The 20,549-nt window shown below is 36.2% G+C and overlaps 1 protein-coding gene across 1 annotated transcript; it reads right to left on the bottom strand.

Moving 5' to 3' along the window:
• Positions 1–13,153: 13,153 nt before the first annotated feature.
• LOC127640194 (C2 calcium-dependent domain-containing protein 4C-like) lies at positions 13,154–14,960 on the bottom strand. The gene is made up of 2 exons (XM_052122632.1): positions 14,817–14,960; positions 13,154–14,560 (listed from the first exon to the last, which is right to left on the bottom strand). The coding sequence occupies exon 2, from the start codon at positions 14,527–14,529 to the stop codon at positions 13,159–13,161; it is 1,371 nt and encodes a 456-aa protein (XP_051978592.1). The 5' UTR covers positions 14,530–14,560; positions 14,817–14,960; the 3' UTR covers positions 13,154–13,158.
• Positions 14,961–20,549: the final 5,589 nt, after the last annotated feature.

Consider the following 20,549-nt stretch of genomic DNA (forward strand, 5'->3'; position numbering starts at 1 on the left):
CTAAACTGTTTGGAGTGGTGGTGGTGTAGTGGTCTAAGCACATAACTGGTAATCTGGTAATCAGAAGGATGCTGGTTCGACCCCCACAACCACCACCACTGTGTCCTTGAGCAAGGCACTTAACTCCAGGTTGCTCCAGGGGGATTGTCCCTGTAATAAGTGCACTGTAAGTCACTTTGGATAAAAAGCATCTGCCAAATGCATAAATGTAAATGTTTGGATTGGGTTTTTGTAGCTCTTCATTATTTTGATTATATTTCTGTTTTGTATAAATTGAATTTATAAATATTTTTGGTTTATTTTTTTCGTGTTTGCATACATTTTTTAAAATCAAAATTAATGTGTTTATTACTACAATGAGCCTAAGCCATGTATTTGAACTTCCACCCAATACGGGTGCACTAATATGCATTAATACTGTATAATTACTGCATTATTGCTGCAAATTCATGCGTTAATTACAACAATTACTTAATGATGAGTTAATAGTCACGTGCCTCAACAAGTAAAGTCATAAATTAATGATATCTTTGCAAAGTTAATCATGACTTGATAACTAATTTATCATTAATGACCATCATTGGACTTTATTGTTCTTTAACATCGGTTTCCAAAAACATTGCCTCACTAAAGAAAAAAAAAAAACAGAGCGATGCAGAGATAAAAAATAGAGATATACGAAATATTGCATATACATACCTTATATGCAATATTTTGTATATCTCTTTTTTATTGTTGTAATTAACACATTAATTTGCAGTAATAATGCAGTAATTAAGCATGTATTAATGAATATTAGTGCACCCGTATTGGGTGGAATTTCAAATACATGGCTTCAGCTCATTGTGATAATTAACACATTAATTAACACTATTAGTTAATATAAGTTGTTAGGGAATTGATCCACGATGACACATTTAATTAATAGCAATTCATATATGACTTAATATATTAATCAGACAGACTCTTTATTAGTTGCTGATGTGGCAATCATTAATGAATGGCTTAGTTAATCATGAGTCACACATTAACTTAATATTATCTGTGCATTAGTTCAGCATGAATTAATGCATATAAATGCACCCGTATTGTAAAGCTTTACCGAATTATATATTCCAACACACGCTCCCAAACATAAGGCATATGTCACTGAATGCAAGTAATCATGAGGTTAATCAGAATGTTGTCTGCACGTTATAACTGCAAGGAATTCATTACATTTAAGAGCCATAGTGGCTTCAACTTTTATTTTAATTTTAATTTTATACCAGGTTCCTCAGAAGTGATGATGTTGTTTTCTTGAAAACACATGTTTTTGTGATATTGTGATTTTGCACATAAATTAAATTCATAATTTGGATGGAAGGATGACTACTGAACATAGTATCAAGCATTTCTCATAGCTACATGTCTCAAAATAAACAGATTGATCACACTATAAATCTGGCAACAGTAGGTCAAAAGTTACGATGCTGAATTTCGGTCTGTGCTTACCGAAATTTTTAGGACTGCCCCTGGTGGCTGAAGCTGGAGGTGTTGTGAACCGTATCGACAAGTGTGACCTTCAGTTCCCTTTTAAGCTCTTCTCTCTGTGCTGTGTCATGAAGCTGATGCTAGGTTTCACTCCTTGGAGCCCCGATCTCCCTGAATACACAACACATTCTCACACCCCAACTCGTCACATATGGACGAAGCGTCCAGGACCCCTTGGCGTCACTTATTGACGCACTGGGTATACCTTTGGCGTCATTTTTCAACGTGCAGGGTAGTCCGATAGACTTCTATATTGTTAAACTCACCGATGAATGCGGTTAAACTCACCGATGAATGCGGTTGCCTATGAACGCGCTAAACCTTTGCTGAGAGGGCACTTTGATATCAGATTGTGAGGGTTTTTAAACATAAAAAAAAACAGTTGGAGGGCCAGATAAAGATGATCTGGGGGCCACCATTATACTAGCCCTGGCATAGATCATTTATTGTAGCCTATTCCTTTTTATTTTTATTTATTGCTGTCTCGACTCTCGACCCATTCGCAGCCCAAGACGTCAAATTTCAACGCTACAGGCTCCGGTTCTATCGGACTACCCTGCACGTTGAAAAATGACGCCAAAGGTATACCCAGTGCGTCAATAAGTGACGCCAAGGGGTCCTGGATGCTTCGTCCATATGTGACGAGTTGGGGTGTGAGAATGTGTTGGAATACAATAAAGTAATTCCAATCCTATTGGATTGAGATTCGGCATAAACTGGGCATAATACTGATTACCGCTGAAAAGGGTAAAGAGTTTGTCTCTCCTCTTCAGGTAAAATACTGAGGGAATGATGCTCACAGCTGCTATTTATACTCTCCAGAGGTGGAGCTTCGAGCATCATCTGCCAATAGGATTGGCGTGATTTTATTATATCCAAGGCGTAGCCCCTAGCAAATCATTTTACACTGGACTGCTTTGTTAATGAGTGTCAATATAAAACAGGATTTTCAAAAAAATTGATTCTCAAGAATGGATCGGTACCAACTGTTCGTGTTCCAGCTTTATATCCTGAAGATCACACTTTATATTTTGTGAATGTTTGCAAATCGCTTTCCCGAATATGCTTGTTAGCTGATACCACGGCTAATGCAGCTAAAGTTACCATTGTCTCTGATTGTATTCACGGAGACCAGAGCTATGTCGGGGGTGGGGAGAAGCAGCACATTTGCATTTAAAGAGACACACACGAAAACAGCATGTTTTTGATTCCACCCAAAAAGAGGCATTTACAACATGGTATAATAAATGATCTGTGTGGTATTTTGAGCTGAAACTTCACAGACACATTCTGGAGACACCTTAGACTTATATTACATCTTGTAAAAAGAGGCATAATAGGTCTCCTTTAATGGCGTCACAACCAGCACATCTATGCACCCCCTCAAACTGTCCCCTGTACTTTTTAAAACTAAGTGATGCCCTTGGAACAGACATACACAAGTTGTTGAGCCTCAGATGAGACTAACATGTTCCAGGTGCTTGCTTGTTCTACATATTTTTTCTGAAAAAAAAAAATACAATAAATAAACTAAAGTATGTAAGTCCAAATGGTAGTACTCATGGTACTGACATTATGGTTACTGTTTTTAGGTTTGTAACTGTGACTTTGACATTAGAGTACCTGACCAGGCAGAACATTCCAGCCAGGAATACCATCTCTCAGGTGATGACTGTTTAGTCTTCAACATTAGCACAGAGTTATACAGCTGTGTGCGCTGCACAAAGAGATAAAACAATGTTTGCTTGCTTGAAAGTGTATGGAGTTTCCAGCTACTTCGGTGGGTTCACCCAAGATTTCTTTGTATCCCTTGCTTAAAAAAACAACTTAGACTAGTATCAATTTCCATGTTAGTCCATGGGAAAAACCCTAAATTAATCAAATTAATAAAAAAACTCTCTTTTCATTTTTATGCTCTAGCTTCTGTGCTACTCTAGCTTCTATAAGAACTTGGCAGTGTGACACTGCAGAAACTGTTGGCTTTTGTAAGACAAATTGCTCATTCTATTCCTCATTTGTAAGTCGCTTTGGATAAATGTCTCTACTAAGTGACTAAAAGTAAATGTTAATGTCCAGGCTGGTTTGAGCTGCACTGGTGCCAGTGAAGCAGGTGAATCTGATGTTCGAATGGCTTAAGTTGTCTCTGCATATTAAGCTTAGACACTAGAATGTATTTTAAAGTCCAAAAATGTACACATTTCACTTTTAACACTCACCTGTCATCTTGTGATCTTCCTTGGCACGAATGCTTGTAGCTACTTGATGTTGATGACAACTCTAGAATATATATTTTTAATTCTAGGTCACAGACTAGTGCTAAGTATAAGTTGTCCGACTGTCTTTTTTTGGATGTAATATTCCTCTGTCCTTGGAACACAGAGGAGCATCTGTGTAACCAAGCAACACTTCTGTCACTGGACACTAAAGAGGGTCTTTTAAGTCATTCCTCCCTGTTCACAGAACAGACATAGCCTTGACACACATTCAGATGACTCCAGAATCTTCTGCAAAGCCCCAGAAAGATCCAGAGTATTAATACTCCATGCAAAAGTCTAGTTTGATCAACTAGTTTTTCTTAAACACTGAATGGTTTCGAAATATACACAAATTGTATAAAATCAGGTGATTTCTTTTAAACATGAATTAAATCTTTATATTATAACATCTTTATAATAATATGTTATTTATATTATATACTTCATATTATTATGAAGTATACTTATATAATGCAATTATGTAATGTATTATAACATTACGAATTATGGTGTATGCTTTTATCAATTAAAAGTATACCCCAAAAGACAAGTAAATATAATAAATAATACATGATAATTCAGATCATTATACATGTGTATATATATATATATATATATATATATATATATATATATATATATATATATATATATATATATTGTTTGTTTTATTTACATATCATTCAACATAACCTTAATAACTGGCCTGTAGTGGCCTTTAGTTGTCAAGTTATTCTTATGTTTCCCCTCAAGGACTCTTATTTTGAAGTTTTGAAGAGACTCTTATTTTGAAGTTTTATATCTTCCTCTGTTATGTCCTGTCCATTACCCTAATTGTATTCCAGGTGCTCCTCATCTTTTTGTTAGCCCATGCCATGTGTTTGTAAGTGGTGCGTTATTAGCCAGCACACTGCTGCTGTAGAGTTTGTGTTATTTTCTTTTTCGTATGTTTACCTTCATCATTGTATCCTCTTCTTTTGTTTACAATTAAAGTTCTGCTTTTGTATCCTCACTCACTCATCTCTTCCCTTCACAAACCATGACAATAGTCCACCGCAATCCATTTTCAAGCTGTCCGCTCTCACAGGACACGTTCTAATGTTCTCATTTTTGATTGTCAGTCAACGTACATATGCTTCAGATGGATACTTTAGAGCGCCTTACTGGTTTTCAGCATCATAAACGGCACATTTTTAGGAGGCTGTACCAAGTTAAAAGAAAATTAAACTTTAAAAATTGCATCTCAGATTCCCTGCATTCTGTTGTATTTTGTCTAGCTGTCTGTAACGTGCCTGTCCCGTGCAAGGAGCTCGAAAATAGGTCCTGTGTGAACATACTGTCATTTTATTACCGAATTTACTTACAAATCAGAGGTTACATATTTATAACTTTTGCTTTATTAGATTAGATTACATTACATGGCTTTCTGGAATACTCAGTTCTGATTGGTCTATGGCACCATTCAGTGGTCCGATATTGCTCTGTAACAACCGCACATCCATGTATCAGACCGCTCATCTGGGTACTTTGGGTCTCTCCTGCTTCTTGAATTACTGTGCGATCTGTACAAGTAAGCTAATAAAATAATTTGAACTCAGATCAATGTTTCATATGCATTTATTTGTGTATTTGGCAAGTAGTCTTGTAATAGGCTGAATAATAGAGTTAGACGGTCATTTTCAGAAAATAGACGATTTCTTGCTTCTCAAATTACAAAATTTCAATGCAAATCAATTTTATATGTCTATGTATTTGTTCTTTGGTTATTAGCCGTGTAATAAGCAGGATAATGTACAGTCAGCCGGGTATTATTGCAAAATAAACCCCTTCAGGGTGACACAAGACCCCTCCACTTCACGTCGGGATCCTGTTCACCCTGTCAAGGTTTATTGTGCGATAACAACCGGTTGACTGTACATTATCCCTTACATATATTATATTATATTAAAAAGTTAATATTAAGTATCTAATGATTTATTGAAAATGTGTCCACTTTGGAAGCATCATTGCTTTTATAGAAAGATTACCATATAACAAATCTATTAAGGACATACATTTGCATTACAACCTGACAAATTAATAATTAATGATGTGCCCAGTGCCATTCTTCTGCTATATATAGAGTCCCTGACATGTAAACTAATGTTAATATCTGTACTCTATGGTTGCTGTGCAGTAAAACACAGTAGTTAGGTGAACAGGTGAACAGGTCTAATATTACTATGTTATGTAATTTAACATGGCTGGATTGCTGTTTTGACAAATTAGCATTCAGAATTATATATTTTAAAGAGATATGATTTAAGAATAGCTTTATAATATATTACGTATACACAGACTTCATAGAACGTCTATTTAACATACAGTAATGAAATTACTGATAACTCCGACAAACTTTGAATAACAGTTTTGATATGAAACACAATCCATAATGTGGCAATCTGTCAGCAGGCAGTGGGAATCACCTGTAAATCCCCATTTATAACACAAGCATGTCAGCTGAATCAACAGGGAATACAACAATATATCTGCTCCCACTCAGTCATTAGCATTTGCCTGTTAAGCCATAAACGTAGATCAGATCTATGTGTAAAGAGGGTGACGAGTGCAATAGCTGGCGGTAACCAAGACAGTGAAAACCTACTGCACAAAGCATCCTGATCAATCAATACAACAACGGTGGGCAACCCCAATCTTTCTCTTTTTTGTCCATGTGAAAGGGGGGATTGCATGTACGTCACTACCAGAAAATATGTGAGGAGGCTTTCTTACAAAACGTCATTAGGAATTGTTCAAGAATAAAGGATCGCACAATGATAACATTGTGAAGTGTGTTCGTTCAAACTAATGACTGGCAAAATGCTTTCATGTTTGTCTTAGTAATCTACATTTACATGGCTCTATTTTTAGTTGTTTATAGCGCTCGTCCCCAGAACCAGATTAAGAGCTTTAAGCTTAATATTTAACTAGAAATATCACTAACTCAGAATAGCAACAGATGCTCTTAATGATACATCAGCACAGCTTAAAGCAGCTGATATCAGCAAAATCTGCTTTATGGTCTTGTCTCCTTTGGTTAAAAACAACTCCCTACACTGTTAAAGTGATAGTTCCTCCAAAAATCTGAATTCTGTGATAATGAACGCGTATGACTTTCTTTCTTTCGTGGAACGCAAAGGGAGATGTTAGGAAGTATGTCAGCTTCAGATTCACTTTCATTGCATATGTGTAAAGGGATCAATGGAAAGGAGGAGGCGAGAACCGGCTTTTCAATATAAATAATAGTTTTAATGATAAACTCAAAAGACCACATAAACACACACATGACGGACATGTCCGTGAACGATCTCTCTCTCTCGCACGATACTCTGCAGTCAACCTTTAAACCTCGGAGGCTTGATTAGCCTAATACAGGACCGGGTGTGTATGATCACGACCCGGCCCCGCCCTCCGCCCTGCCACAATATGTTTTGCATCCAATAAAAGTGAATGGTGACTGAGGTAGTAATTTTGGTTAACATCTCATTTTGTGTTCCGCAGAAAGAAAGGTGAGTAAATGATGACAGCTTTTTCATTTTTGGGGGAACAAGCTTCTCTCATAGAACTCATGAATGATCAACAGACGCCAAGATTTGAACTGGAAAATTACCCAAATTCTATTGTATGCATTCAGAAGACTTAGCTTTTGCATAGGATACTTTTGTGTGTGTGTGTGTGTGTGTGTATATGTGTGTGAGCATGTATTTATCACTTTGTGGGGACCAAATGTCCCCATAAGGATAGTAAAACCCGAAATGTTTGACCTTGTGGGGACATTTTGTCGGTCCCCATGAGGAAAACAGCTTATAAATCATACTAAATTATGTTTTTTGAAAATGTAAAAATGCAGAAAGTTTTCTGTGAGGGTTAGGTTTAGGGTTTGGGTTGGGTTTAGGGGATAGAATATAAAGTATGTATAGTATAAAAACCATTATGTCTATGGAAAGTCCCCATAAAACATGGAAACACAACGTGTGTGTGTGTGTGTGTGTGTGTGTGTGTGTGTGTGTGTGTGTGTGTGTGTGTGTGTGTGTGTGTGTGTGTGTGTGTGTGTGTGTGTGTGTGTGTGTGTGTGTGTGTGTGTGTGTGTGTGTGTGTGTGTGTGCGTGTATTTATCGCTTTTTGGGGACCAAATGTCCCCATAAGGATAGTAAAACTCAAAAGTTTTGAGGTTGTGGGGACAATTTGTGAGTCCCCATGAGGAAAACAGCTTATAAATCATACTACATTTTGTTTTTTGAAAATGTAAAAATGCAGAAAGTTTTCTGTGAGGGTTAGGTTTAGGGGTAGGGGTAGAGTTAAGGGATAGAATATATAGTTTGTACAGTATAAAAACCATTATGTCTATGGAAAGTCCCCATAAAACATGAAAACCCACAGTGTGTGTGTGTGTGTGTGTGTGTGTGTGTGTGTGTGTGTGTGTGTGTGTGTGTGTGTGTGTGTGTGTGTGTGTGTGTGTGTGTGTGTGTGTGTGTGTGTGTGTGTGTGTGTGCGCACTTTTTTGGTGCAACCTAATTTATTCAGGTTGATGCAGTCCAATTAAATTATATATTTTTTTTAAAATAGGTAAAGCGAGTTTGTTTATACAGCTAATTATAATTACCATCATATAAGGGTAATATAAGTGATTGCATGATTAAGAGAAAGCAAAAAAAAAAAAGACAAGTTAAAGTCATTTTTAAGTTTTCAAAATGAATAAGGAAAGAAAGTTCAAATAAAAGTTTAATTCAGATAATAGAATGGGCTATTAGTGGGCTGATAGTATAAAAGTAGAGCCAAAGAGATTAAACTGACTCTGGAAAGCAACAAAAAACAAGCATATTTGGTGGATGTATTTAGCAAATAATGTGGTCACATCAATGTTTTTGTCTGACACTGTTTCTGAGCTGGACAATATAATTTATTTTAACTGATGCCAAAGCAGATGTGCCCAGCCAGGCTGGCTGCTTATAAACCAAATGCTTAATTTAATTTGATTTGATGTGAGTACATAATAAAAAATATTAATTCTCTATTTTGCTGTGGGAACAAAAAATAACTTTTAATTAATCTGGAAGGCCGAACAAATAGCAGTGATGTTGACCATGCCTATCTGTGCAGAGCTCGACGTGGCAAGACATTAGGCCTAACCATGCTGAAACGAGTTGCCTGGCAACCATGAGGTCTCTCGCTCTCTCTCTCTCTCTCTCTCTTTCTTCCACAGTAAGGCCGGACTTTCTATAATAACGTGAATAAAGTATGACCACCATCTCTCTACTGAGGACTTGTGTAGTTGTCACAGTCATTATTTTCTTTAGAGAATGTACAAATCTAGATCATAAGTCAGTAAACATTAAAAATGCATATTTCATATCTGAAACCATTTGGTCATAAATAACAATGCCTCTTTATTATGATTTGGACAACCTACATTACAGTCACACTTCTGAATTGATTTACTTACATGTATAAACCATGATTCTTATTATCACCAGATTAGAACTAATCAACTGATGAAAAAAATCAACCAATGACCATCTGTCACACCTTTTATGAATATATTGATGGTTATGGATATGGGCGCTCTTTATGTACAGTATATATTAACAGGAATGACTTCTCTCTTTCATTCATTCTCACTAATATTTATTTTTTTGCATATTCATATTATGCATAAGAGCGGTAATAATAACCTAGAGCAGGCTATACGCTGTTTTGTTTTAAAGTATTACTGCACTCCTCATACATGCATTAATGTGGCAGCTCTGCCAGTGAAGCACATGAAAAACCCATGTGCTTTTGGCTGTTATGTGATCAAAATGCCCAGTGATGGAGGTAGGGACATTGGTCCGGGTACCCGATGCTCCACTGGCTGCCCCCGATCGAGCAGGAACATACCGCATACCTGTGAGTATTAAGGTACATACCAGGCCTTGGTGGATTCGGGTTGCTACCAAACCTCCATACATCAATGCCTGGTTCAAGGCGAGACGAAACCCTTACTTTCAACCAAGTGAAAGTAATTGATGGTCTATGTCTTCAGCCAGACATTGCACTCACATATCCATACTTTTCTATTATAAATGATCGGTTGTATCTAGTGACGCAGGACGCTCAGTTAAATGAAGATCCAACCCAGTTGTTGATATCAATGAGCTGTCGGGAAATGCTATTCCAGATGGCTCATCGTAATCTGATGGTGGGTCACTTCGGGCAGGAAAAGTCACTGAATCATCTAATGGCCCATTTCTATTGGCCGGGCATTTGTGGGAATGTTCGCAGATGTTGTGCATCATGCCGTGAATGTCAGGCCACCCCAAGAGCACCTTTGCACCCACTTCCCTTGATCAAGGTCCCCTTCGAAAGAATTGGTATGGACCTCGCCAGGCCATTAGAGTGGACGGCATGCAGACATCGCTTTTTGTTGGTTCTGGTGGACAAAGCAGTGCCTCTATGCAACATTTCAACATGTAGTGTTGTGGAGGCATTCTTCAGAATCATATCGAAAGAAATCCTCATTAATTAAGGCACTACTTTCATGTAACGTACACTATGCGAGCTCTATGAATTGTTGGGTATTAAATCAATTCAGAGAAGCGTGTCAAATGGTTCAATCAAACCCTGAAAAACATGATTCGTAAATTCGTGCACAAAGATGCTCGGAATTGGAATAAATGGCTTGTACCCATATTATTTTTAACCATATAAGTCCCGCAAGCCTCCACGGGGTCCAATTTTGGCTTTGTCCCATAGCTTTCCTGCTATTTTAGATCTAAATTCTAAATTAACTAGTCCTAGACCTTTTGGCAGATTGGAATCAAACCATTGCAGAAAGATTCAGCAGATTCCCAGTATGAAAATTTATCAAAGGTATATTGAAATTTTGGTTCATCGTCAAACAGTATGCCAAAACAAACATAGTTGGTGGGGCCACTTTTACTCAAATGGTTATAACTCTTGAACAGAATGAGATATTATCACCACATTTGGTACACTTATGTATGAGGACTTTCTAAGGACACACACCAAAAATTGTGTTATTGTGTACATCTGTTGTTGGCGCAATAATAATTACAAATCTAAAAAGGACTTTTACTATGGAACCGTTGGTCCGATTGACTTGAAATTGTGCATGCAGTTTCTTTGTCCAAGGTGTCATCAATGTCTATGAGCACAGTTGCATATCTTGAAAAATATGGCTGCCATCGACCAATCGGCTTACAGCAGCTTTTATATAGGGTTCAATAATGTAGATCGGAACAAAACCTGAAAATAATTGGCCACCAGGAGTAACTATCTTGTTTTACATGGGTGTAATACACCACAGTATTTCACAGAGAAACACCCCTTATTCTGAACAATTTTGTGATTTTGTGAATTCAAGAACCATTGGTGTGAAACAAATAATTTGTCAAATATTTGAGATAATTTTTTATAAAAAATACTTTTTCTAACTTGTCCTAGGCCATTCGTTTGTTCGGAACCAAACCAGTGCAGAAATATTCTCTGGAGTCCCAATATTAATAATTTTCAAAAGAATGTCGGAACTTTCCATTCACAGTATGCCAAAATGGACAAAGTGTGCATGGCCACATTTTTTTTAAAAGGTAAAAATTCTTGAATGGAATGAGATATCAGCTCAAAATGTCAAAGTGTCATGACGACACAAGAAACAAATTGCCCACCTATGCCACTTGGTGGCGCTGTAACTGTCAGGAATGTAAAAAAAAAAACATATCTCTGTGATTCTTAACCTGATGTTTCTGAAAATTAAGGCTCTATTATGAAAATTAAGCATTAAATTATCATTGTTTTAGGTGCTAACAGACTGTCTAATTAATGTTTAATATCGGTAACATGCTTAAAGGACCTTAAAGGCTTGAACCCCGTTAATCGCTGCTTGTAGCTATATTTCTATCTTGTTTTCAAAATATTTAGATATTTTTACTGCAAAACAGGATAAAGATACTGATTAAGAAAACAATTTTTGCTGTATCTTTGATACCCCTAATAGCTAATTATTTTAACAGTTTTCTCAGAAATCAGTCTTTCCTATTAGTCTGAGGTAATTATTTTGTAACTTTTGAAATGGTTAAGATCAGAGCTTAAGTGGGATTGACTGATTCAAGGTCATTGGAAAATCTGAACTTTCCTTTTACTCATGTTGTATGCTTGCCTACTTCGCAACCCTGTAAAAAAAAAAAAAAACGTTTTAATGAGAATGGTCCATCAACATCTCAAGTTACTCTAGGTATTTATAATCCCTGCAAAGGTCAACAGGAAACAAGGAAATAAGAGAAAGTGAGTTATTTTGCCAGCACCAAAGGTAGACTTGTTATTGTTTACTTCCTCAGTGAATAATATAGGCCCAGCCATTTAGGAATTACTGACATGTCAAATTGTCTAACACTCTTTTTAAGTTTAGTGCTGAGGAAATACAGCATATAGCTGAAATGACTTAAGTCAGTTTCAGACCCCAATCACAGGCCTCCTTTAGCTGAATGAGTTTCTATTAAAACCAGCCTATTTCTATTTTTATTCATTTTTGAGGGACATATGGAAGGACTCGTCCCTTTTTAAAATAACCAATAGTCTTTTCGTCATAGCTAATAGAGCACAGCTGCAGGCGGTATTAGAGGGAGGAACACTCTCAATCAATAGATCATTTGATTGGACAAAAGTCTGTGTAGTGCAAGATGAGTCACCAATATTTTTGGTCCATTTACCCATAAGAGAACAATAGTAAATTTGCAATGCGTGTTTCTGGTAAAAGTCAGTTTTGTCTAGTTTTTGGATTACATAAGTATATAGATGGCTTCAAAATTAATAGTCAGCAACTGCAAGCCACAAAACTGAAATATTTTCATCTGCCACAAAAGCAGTTTTTATATTTTGTAGAAAAGTTTATATTTGCTCAGTGTTAAATATGCTTTGCATTCTGTTTGGGCGAATATTAATATGTTGTATTAAAAAAACCTTTATGTGTAATTATGTGTAAACAAGTCGATCTGTTCATGATGAGATCGAAGCCCAACACGGCAATAAGGAACCTTTTGAGACTGTGATTCTTTTGATTCATATTCATAGCTGTTCTTTTCATGGATAAGTGATTATTAAGAGAATACCTGAAATGATCCCCTCTTTAAAGAACAAAGAACCATGGATAATATTTTTTTGCTTTTAATATAAAAGAAGTCTTTGGTAAATAAACAAATGTGAAAATAAATAGCACTTTATATAATATATAACATACTGTACATACACGCACGCATGCCCTCACACACACACACACACACACACACACACACACACACACACACACAATACATTAAGAAAGACAATTTGGATTGATTTAAAAGGTGACAATGTTAGTAAGAGGAAGATCACAGTTGCCTAAAATATAGTCTCTTTTCATGGTGGACATCTTGTTAACGACTTTGAATCGGAGTGACCTCTGGCAAAGATCATCCTCCATTATACCGTCAAAGAAAAAGTCCTCATTGAAGATCGGATTGCGGCTCTTTCGGATCACTGTGCTCCGCTGTTTCTGGACTTTTCCGGGCATAAGAGACAGACTAACGCTGCAGTTAATGCTTTTAGGGTCCACAGACAAAGCGTACAGGCCTTCCGCACTAATTAGTCGTACACGTAATCTCTGGTTCTCAGCGCAGTATTCTCCCAACAGCCGCAAGGTTCCATCCCTGCCTACAGGAAACAGATTTTCCTTCATCACTCTCTCCCGGTGCAGAACTAAGTCCATGGGGAAGATAGCAGGAGGTGTCAGGCCCAAACCACATGGGAGAGGTTCTTCAAGCCCTTCAGATGATCTCCTCATGACGTTGGGGCTGTTGTCTGTAGAACTACCCTCATCTGTTGATAAGGAATTGTTCCTGGACACAGCAGCTTTCCGGAGGTTGCGATAGAGCAGTTTGTCATGGCTAAGTGCTTTGAGGAGAGAAGGTTTTGGTGGGCATCTGTTCAGCAAAGGTGAACTGAAAGGAGAAGATTCAGCAGAGGAAGTAGTGTCACTGTCCAGAGTCCCCTGTCGGAGCAGGGTGAAACTTTTCGGAGAAAGTCGGGAGGTAAGAGTATTCAGGCTAAAGATAGAAGGAGACGGGGATGGAGGCAAGCCTGGGTTTGTGACCAAAGATCTGGAACATGTGCCGGACCTACTCCGGGGAAGAACCAAGGGGAGTCCAATGGAACTAGGGTCATTGTGGAAGAGGGACTCTTTTCTCCTGGTGTGGGGACTTTCTAGCAAGGTGCAAAAGCCATAACAGGTTTGAGCTTTGGCCAGGTGGGGCAGGGAAAGGGCAGCCTGGCTTTGAGGATCAGCATTGGTGTTTTCTTCATCACTACAGCCATTGTCATATGGCCCATCTTCTACACTTTCCACCTGGATTATATGGTTGTTGGGTAGCTCCCGTGCAGCAGCCTCGCGTTTTGGACTGCCCTTCTCGCATGGAGAGACTCTGATACATGGAGTCAGCCTCAACTGCTCCGAACTCTTGCCCTCCAGCTGGGTTGGGATTTTTGGGGGAATGCAGAACACTGGGATAGTGTCCGGGGTGATGATGTTGGGACATAGATAGACTTTCTTGGCTTTGTCAATGGATGACTTGTCTCCAAACATTACGTCTCCGATTTTGAAGCTGTATTCCGATATAGGAAGTGGTAGGTTGGTCTTTTCCACTGACACTCTGATTTTCTCTACCACCCACATGGGAATTCAGGTTGGAATCCGGTTTGAAACTCTGCAAAAGTGGAAGATTTGGCAATCATAAGTCTGGGCAAGTACGTGTCCATTCACTTAAACAGTAGTTTAAACCCAAAAATGAAAATTCTGTCCCTCGCTTGTTAAAATACATATGGCTTTTTTTCTTCTATGGAACACAAAAGGATATATTAGACAGACTTTAACTTTTTGTGTTCCATGAAAAAACAAAGTGAACAGGATGGTCACATGAAACAACGTGTAAAATCCGACAGACTTTTGCCTAAAAAGCTTACCTTATCTGTGTTTTCCAGTGGAAGAATTCACCAGAATGTCTATTCAGACAGGTTCATTAGAATGTTCTATATGCTGCATAAAACAGGATCTTCAAGTTGATCTTACAGGTGTGACTCTCTAACAAGCAGACTCAGTCTCTCTCCTCTTAGCCCGGTGTTTCTTTGTGACATATGTGAAGGGCTCTTGGCCTTATATACAGAGCAGCAGCATGGGTGGAGGCATGGTCTGTTTTAACACGCCCACCAGTTGTGGGAGGGTTGTCCCACTGTTAAAGGCTATCAATTCCCATTTAAACTCACAAGTGACAACAGCCTAATCTAAGCAACCAAATGCACGGAAAATGAAATGCAAGTAAGATTAGCAAATTGTACTGAAATGCAACACATTTTGTTAATAAGGCAAGTGTGTGTTTGAATTTCCATTACTCAGTGTGAGAATTGTGACATTAGGTGTGGTATATAGGTTAATGACAATTGAAAATGATGCAAATGAAGTTTATTAAACAAACAGAGCCAGATGAAAAAGGCATTTTTAGGCATACAGATGACGGAGCAAAGTTTTTGATGTATCTGGGTCAGCCAGTCCAAAGACAATACAGTCCTGTATTGAAAAGCATATTTATTGACTTTGTAAACATGCATTCACAAGCGAAGGTGTGGTAATACTACAGTTATGCCCAATAAAACTTACACCAAAAGAAAAAATTAAATAAAGTAATATATATATATATATATATAAAATCAGTGGCACTTGCAGCTCTATGACTGTACACACTCTGCTCTCCATGAGCGCTCCGATTGACCTGAGAAACATTTTCTATCAGAATATTTATAATGACGTCCCATATTTTTGTTGGGTGTTTTAAAATCAGAACTAGCGATGCCCGATTAGCAAATGAATCATTCTTTTGAGTCTGTTCTTTTCAGTAAATTGGCTCATCCTCGTAAGTCTGTCGTAAAAGACTGAAGTGATGTCTGACTAGCACCAGCTGTAGTTTGTTGTCATTACTCCACGACTCATAGCAATGGAGTCCAACACCAAGCAGGAACGGGGCTGGATCTAGTAATGGTAATAATAATAAAATTATTATTACCGGTTCTGGTAATAATAATATTAGCATAGATGTCATTCAATTTATTACAGAGTTATAGATTATGATCATTTTTTATGACAAATGTTTCTGGAAAATATCTGTGCGTACCCTCAGATGAAACCCTGCAGGCGCCCATGCAAACAATTGCACATACAAAACATGCAAAGTGTATGAATTACAACATCAGCACATTATTTACTTTCTTTCCTCCGAACACAAGAAATACTAAAAACACATTATAATTATTGGACGTAATAGTTCAAAATATATCTTATGTTCAAATACATAGAAAGAAACAGAAAAACAGATGAATTCTCTCTTGTCAAAACACTGATGGAAAAAACAAGTAGGCCTACAGGCCATAGATCTCAGGAACGCTCTCTTGTGGCAGGAGAAAGAAAATCTTTTCTAAATTTCAGTGTAGAATTTGCTTTAAAGTTCTCCAATAGCCCTACCACATCATAGTAGTCTGACAGACATTTTCTTAATATTTGTTTGGATAAAATGTGCGTGGCATAGCCTTTTCACCTTCATAAAGTTGATATATCTGAAACTAGAGCTGTCTATGACATCATCCCATGCGTATTTATGTCTTTGTTGACTGTTAGCTTATGGTCAAAGTTCAAGCAGCCTAATGCAGTAACCTAAGAGAATCAGAGTGGTGGTCAGACATAATGACCACTAGACTGATGCATTTTTGATGGTTTCTACGAACTGTTTTGTTCATGTTGAGTAATATTAAGTTCTTTATCAGCAGTGAAAGGCTACTCTAATGTTTGGCAAGCGTGAAGTAAACAAGGTTTTACTGTGAATAAAAGTTCTCAAAAAGCACTTTGAAGTCATTTAGAGGTTATGAACAGATGTACAGGAAATTATTGGCAAATGAATTGGATTTTGTGATACACAGTTGCAAGAGTCACCGCACACCAGTTTTGTGCCTTTTTCATCTGGGTTGTGCACCATTCAGAATTGAATGAATAATGTCAATTTAATTCAAATTCAATTCCTGAGGAAGCTAATAGGTTGTAGAATTGCTGTTTGAATTTAAGGAATAGAATTCAAATGGAATGTAATTCAAATAAATTAATATGACAATGTTTATTTTTTTAATAATACATTGGATTTTTCAGTATAACATAAAACATATTAGCATATGACCATATGCAAAACAAATGAGGTATTGCTGGAAAGATCACACTGAAATTAGTTTTTTCTTTGATCAAGTAAACAATGCTGAGAAAATTTTACTTGATTTTTGTAGGATTTTTTACAGAATGCATCTCAATGCAGTTTTTCTTTTACAACATACTTCTTTTCTTTTTAAGTCAAACCAACAAGCACAGAGGGAGTTCAAAGTGTACACAAAATGTTTATGTGGTTCAGTCCCATTTACCCTCTTCCCAGCATGCACTGGGGGAATGAACAATAGGGTTGCATTGTTTGCCTATTTGCATAGTTTTACATACATTGTTGTTGTTAATTTTGTTGTCACGTAAGGTAACTTGTTGTTTTGGGATGTCATGATGAATTTATTTCTTATTGTTACCCTTGTTGTGTTTTATGTACCAATTGTTGAGGTCTGTGCATATCATTTTAAAATACGATATATTCATTTTTTGTCTCAGAAATGTTCATGTGATGAGTAAATAAGTACGTTCCTTTTGATATATGTAAAGAAATGTACATAAGATATTCAGAATAATGAACAGTTTAATAAAGTAAATCAAGTACAGTACAAGTTTAGTTTAGAAATCTTTTTACGTGCCTAATATAATTGTTAAATATGTACATTGTACTGTAATATGTACAGCTATGTTAAAAGCATGACAGGTTGACATTTTAAGTTAATTTACTTAAAATAAAGTCGAATAATTCAACTTAAAAAAGCAATGCAAACTTAATTTCTTTATGCTCTATAAACACATCACTTTTACAGTATTAATAGTCAATAATAAAAATAATAAAATGTAAAAATGTTTACATTTCCATTTAGTGTATTTCTAATTTGCATTTTATTTATTTTTCTAGATAATATAAATAATATAATTTTAAATCTATTTTTACAATTTCTGGTATTGTACAGCAAAAACAAAATCGTATGATGGCTATGTTCATTTTTGAATATTTTCCCCTCTATTTTAAATAGAGAGAAACATTATTTCTAAGTTAAAAATATATATAATATTTAGGAACAAATAGGAATATTTGGTCAAGAATTATAATGTAATCATTTGCCACAAAAAATATGTCTGGACTAATGAAATTTGAACTGTTTTAAATTTCTTTTAATTGCAATTCAATAAATTTTACTTCCTATCATTCCTATTTAAATTCCAATTCAACTTCCTGTGGGGCGTGGCCAATTAAATTCAAAGTCCAACTCATAAATTGAAAGGGAGTTCATTCTGAAATTCAGAATTTTGCGCAACCCTGTTTTTCATTAGTTTACTTTAATTGGGTGAAAACAGACTGGACTGGTCTAGATAAAAGCCAACTTTTAATTCGATTTCCTTTATTTTAATCAAAATATCAATGCTTTCACATCCATAAAAGAACATTATTAAGGTTTTTGGTGAAATAAAAGGAATAAAATGAAGAAAAGAAAGAATAGTAATAATGAAAATAATTGTTATTATTATTATTATTAATATATAAAAATATGATTATTGTTATTTATCATGAAAAAGACAACTGATTCTATCTGCGAATGCAGCACACCCGAGGCTGAAATGATCATGCAAAACAAATTTTAAATGAGATTAAACAAGAAATAAAGAATTAAAAAGTGATTTCAACACAATAGGCCTCACTCATGAAGCATGAACAGAACAAATTTGTGTTTAAAAGCATTCTTACATTTGTAAATTGTCCCATTGTACACACATTTGTTCTGCTCATGTTCCATTAGGCCCAATGTTTGTAATTAAATAATGACATACCTCTAGATAATATTTTTGCTTAATTTTTCAAACATCTTATAAATACTGCCCCTCAACCTCTTTCATAGTTTTGTTTTGTTTTCCTTCTATCAAGTGGAGCTGACCCCTTACCCAGCAAGCAGCAGCTGGTTTTAATAATCATCATGGGTTTTAGGGTCACTTTTAAATGTGACCTCTAAATACCTCACTGAGAACTGTTCCACTCTGCGGCTCCAGAGACAACCCATCACACATTAAAGGATAAGAGGGCCTCTAACCAAATATTGATGTTTCGTAGACAAGGGGAGGAGTTTCAACACTGCAGTTTTCAGTTTGACCACTAGGTGTCAGCATCCTGTCAATTATGGTGAGCAAAGCTTCATTTTTCTCTTTAGGTCAAAAGAGCATGCAGAAATGCAGAGCTAGTGACTGCTTCTTCATTTACGTTACATTTAGAAGGTTTTATCTCTGTACTGTGATTATAATGAGATACAACATTAGAAATGATTGTTCTTTCCTATGTTTGGAAATTGTCTCTATAATTCCACAGCCATAATGGATATCAATCAAGGGCTTTTAAAAAAATAATTATATTTCGCAATAATTAATCCTTTTGAAAGACTCATACAATAATAACTTTTCAAATCGTTCTAGTAAGTTCAAGTAAGTTTATCTTGACATTATTGAATTACTACCATTAGTAATAGTGTGAACTTCACAAAAACATGTCCAGGTCACATTTCAATATTATATATTTTCCTATTTGTTTTTTTGTTTTTTTTGACAATTAAGATTTTTTTGCATTGTGGAAAACAAACAGTGTCAAAAATACTGTAATTCAATTATTTATTTGTATATTTCAGCACAAATTAAAGGCAGAGCAACAGATACTATCATGATGAATGACCACATTGCATTTTAAACAGATTATAATTATATCCTTATGATAAGTTATGTCAATATACTTGCTGTTATTTTTTAAATGCACACATCCAATCAAAAGCAACTCACATGCATAATAATTCACATTAAAACTACTGATTAAACAAAAAATAGCAGACATTTTTAGTCTTTGTCACCTCTGTTGTATACACATTCTCAGTAAGTAACAAGCTGGACTTCTGTTTTAATCACCTATAACTTTTCATGCCCAGTAGTCTATTTTTACCTTTGCAAGAAACTCCTATACACGCAACACAAGCCTTTGATCCTTTCTGACTTGTCTCAGTTATTTATCATTCAGCCAGGGATGCAGATGCTGGTATGGTCCATCTATTAATGCTTTATTTTTTATGAATGCATGACAGTACTTAACCCCTAATAATACACCCAATTTTCTGCTCCATTAGCCTAATTAGATGTGCTTGTATATTCATCATGTGCACAAGCAGCAGTTCAAATTCCATCACCACGACAACACTATCAGTTACAGCCACAGTCTGTAACGACTTACAATGTGCGCGCACACATTCTAAATTACTGTAAAGAGGAACAGAAATCAAATAGCTTATGCTTGACCATAAACTACAAGAGAAGGACTCAATTCATACAAAATCAATATCTCAGGCTGGTCATTGTGAGAAAGGTCACATGGTATACAAGATAGACTGCAGACATACATTCTTGAAGTCTTCATGGACTGCTGCCCTATAAATGTTTGATGGCAGTTCTCTGAGACTCACTAACAAAAGTGACCAGAGCATTTTTCTGAAATAACTAAA

This window comes from Xyrauchen texanus, chromosome 49 (genome assembly GCF_025860055.1).
Source record: "Xyrauchen texanus isolate HMW12.3.18 chromosome 49, RBS_HiC_50CHRs, whole genome shotgun sequence".
In the NCBI taxonomy this organism is placed as follows: domain Eukaryota; kingdom Metazoa; phylum Chordata; class Actinopteri; order Cypriniformes; family Catostomidae; genus Xyrauchen; species Xyrauchen texanus.

Excerpts from the sequence above, each read along its gene's own strand:
- LOC127640194 (XM_052122632.1), bottom strand. The coding sequence starts at position 14,529 with ATGTGGGTGGTAGAGAAAATCAGAGTGTCAGTGGAAAAGACCAACCTA.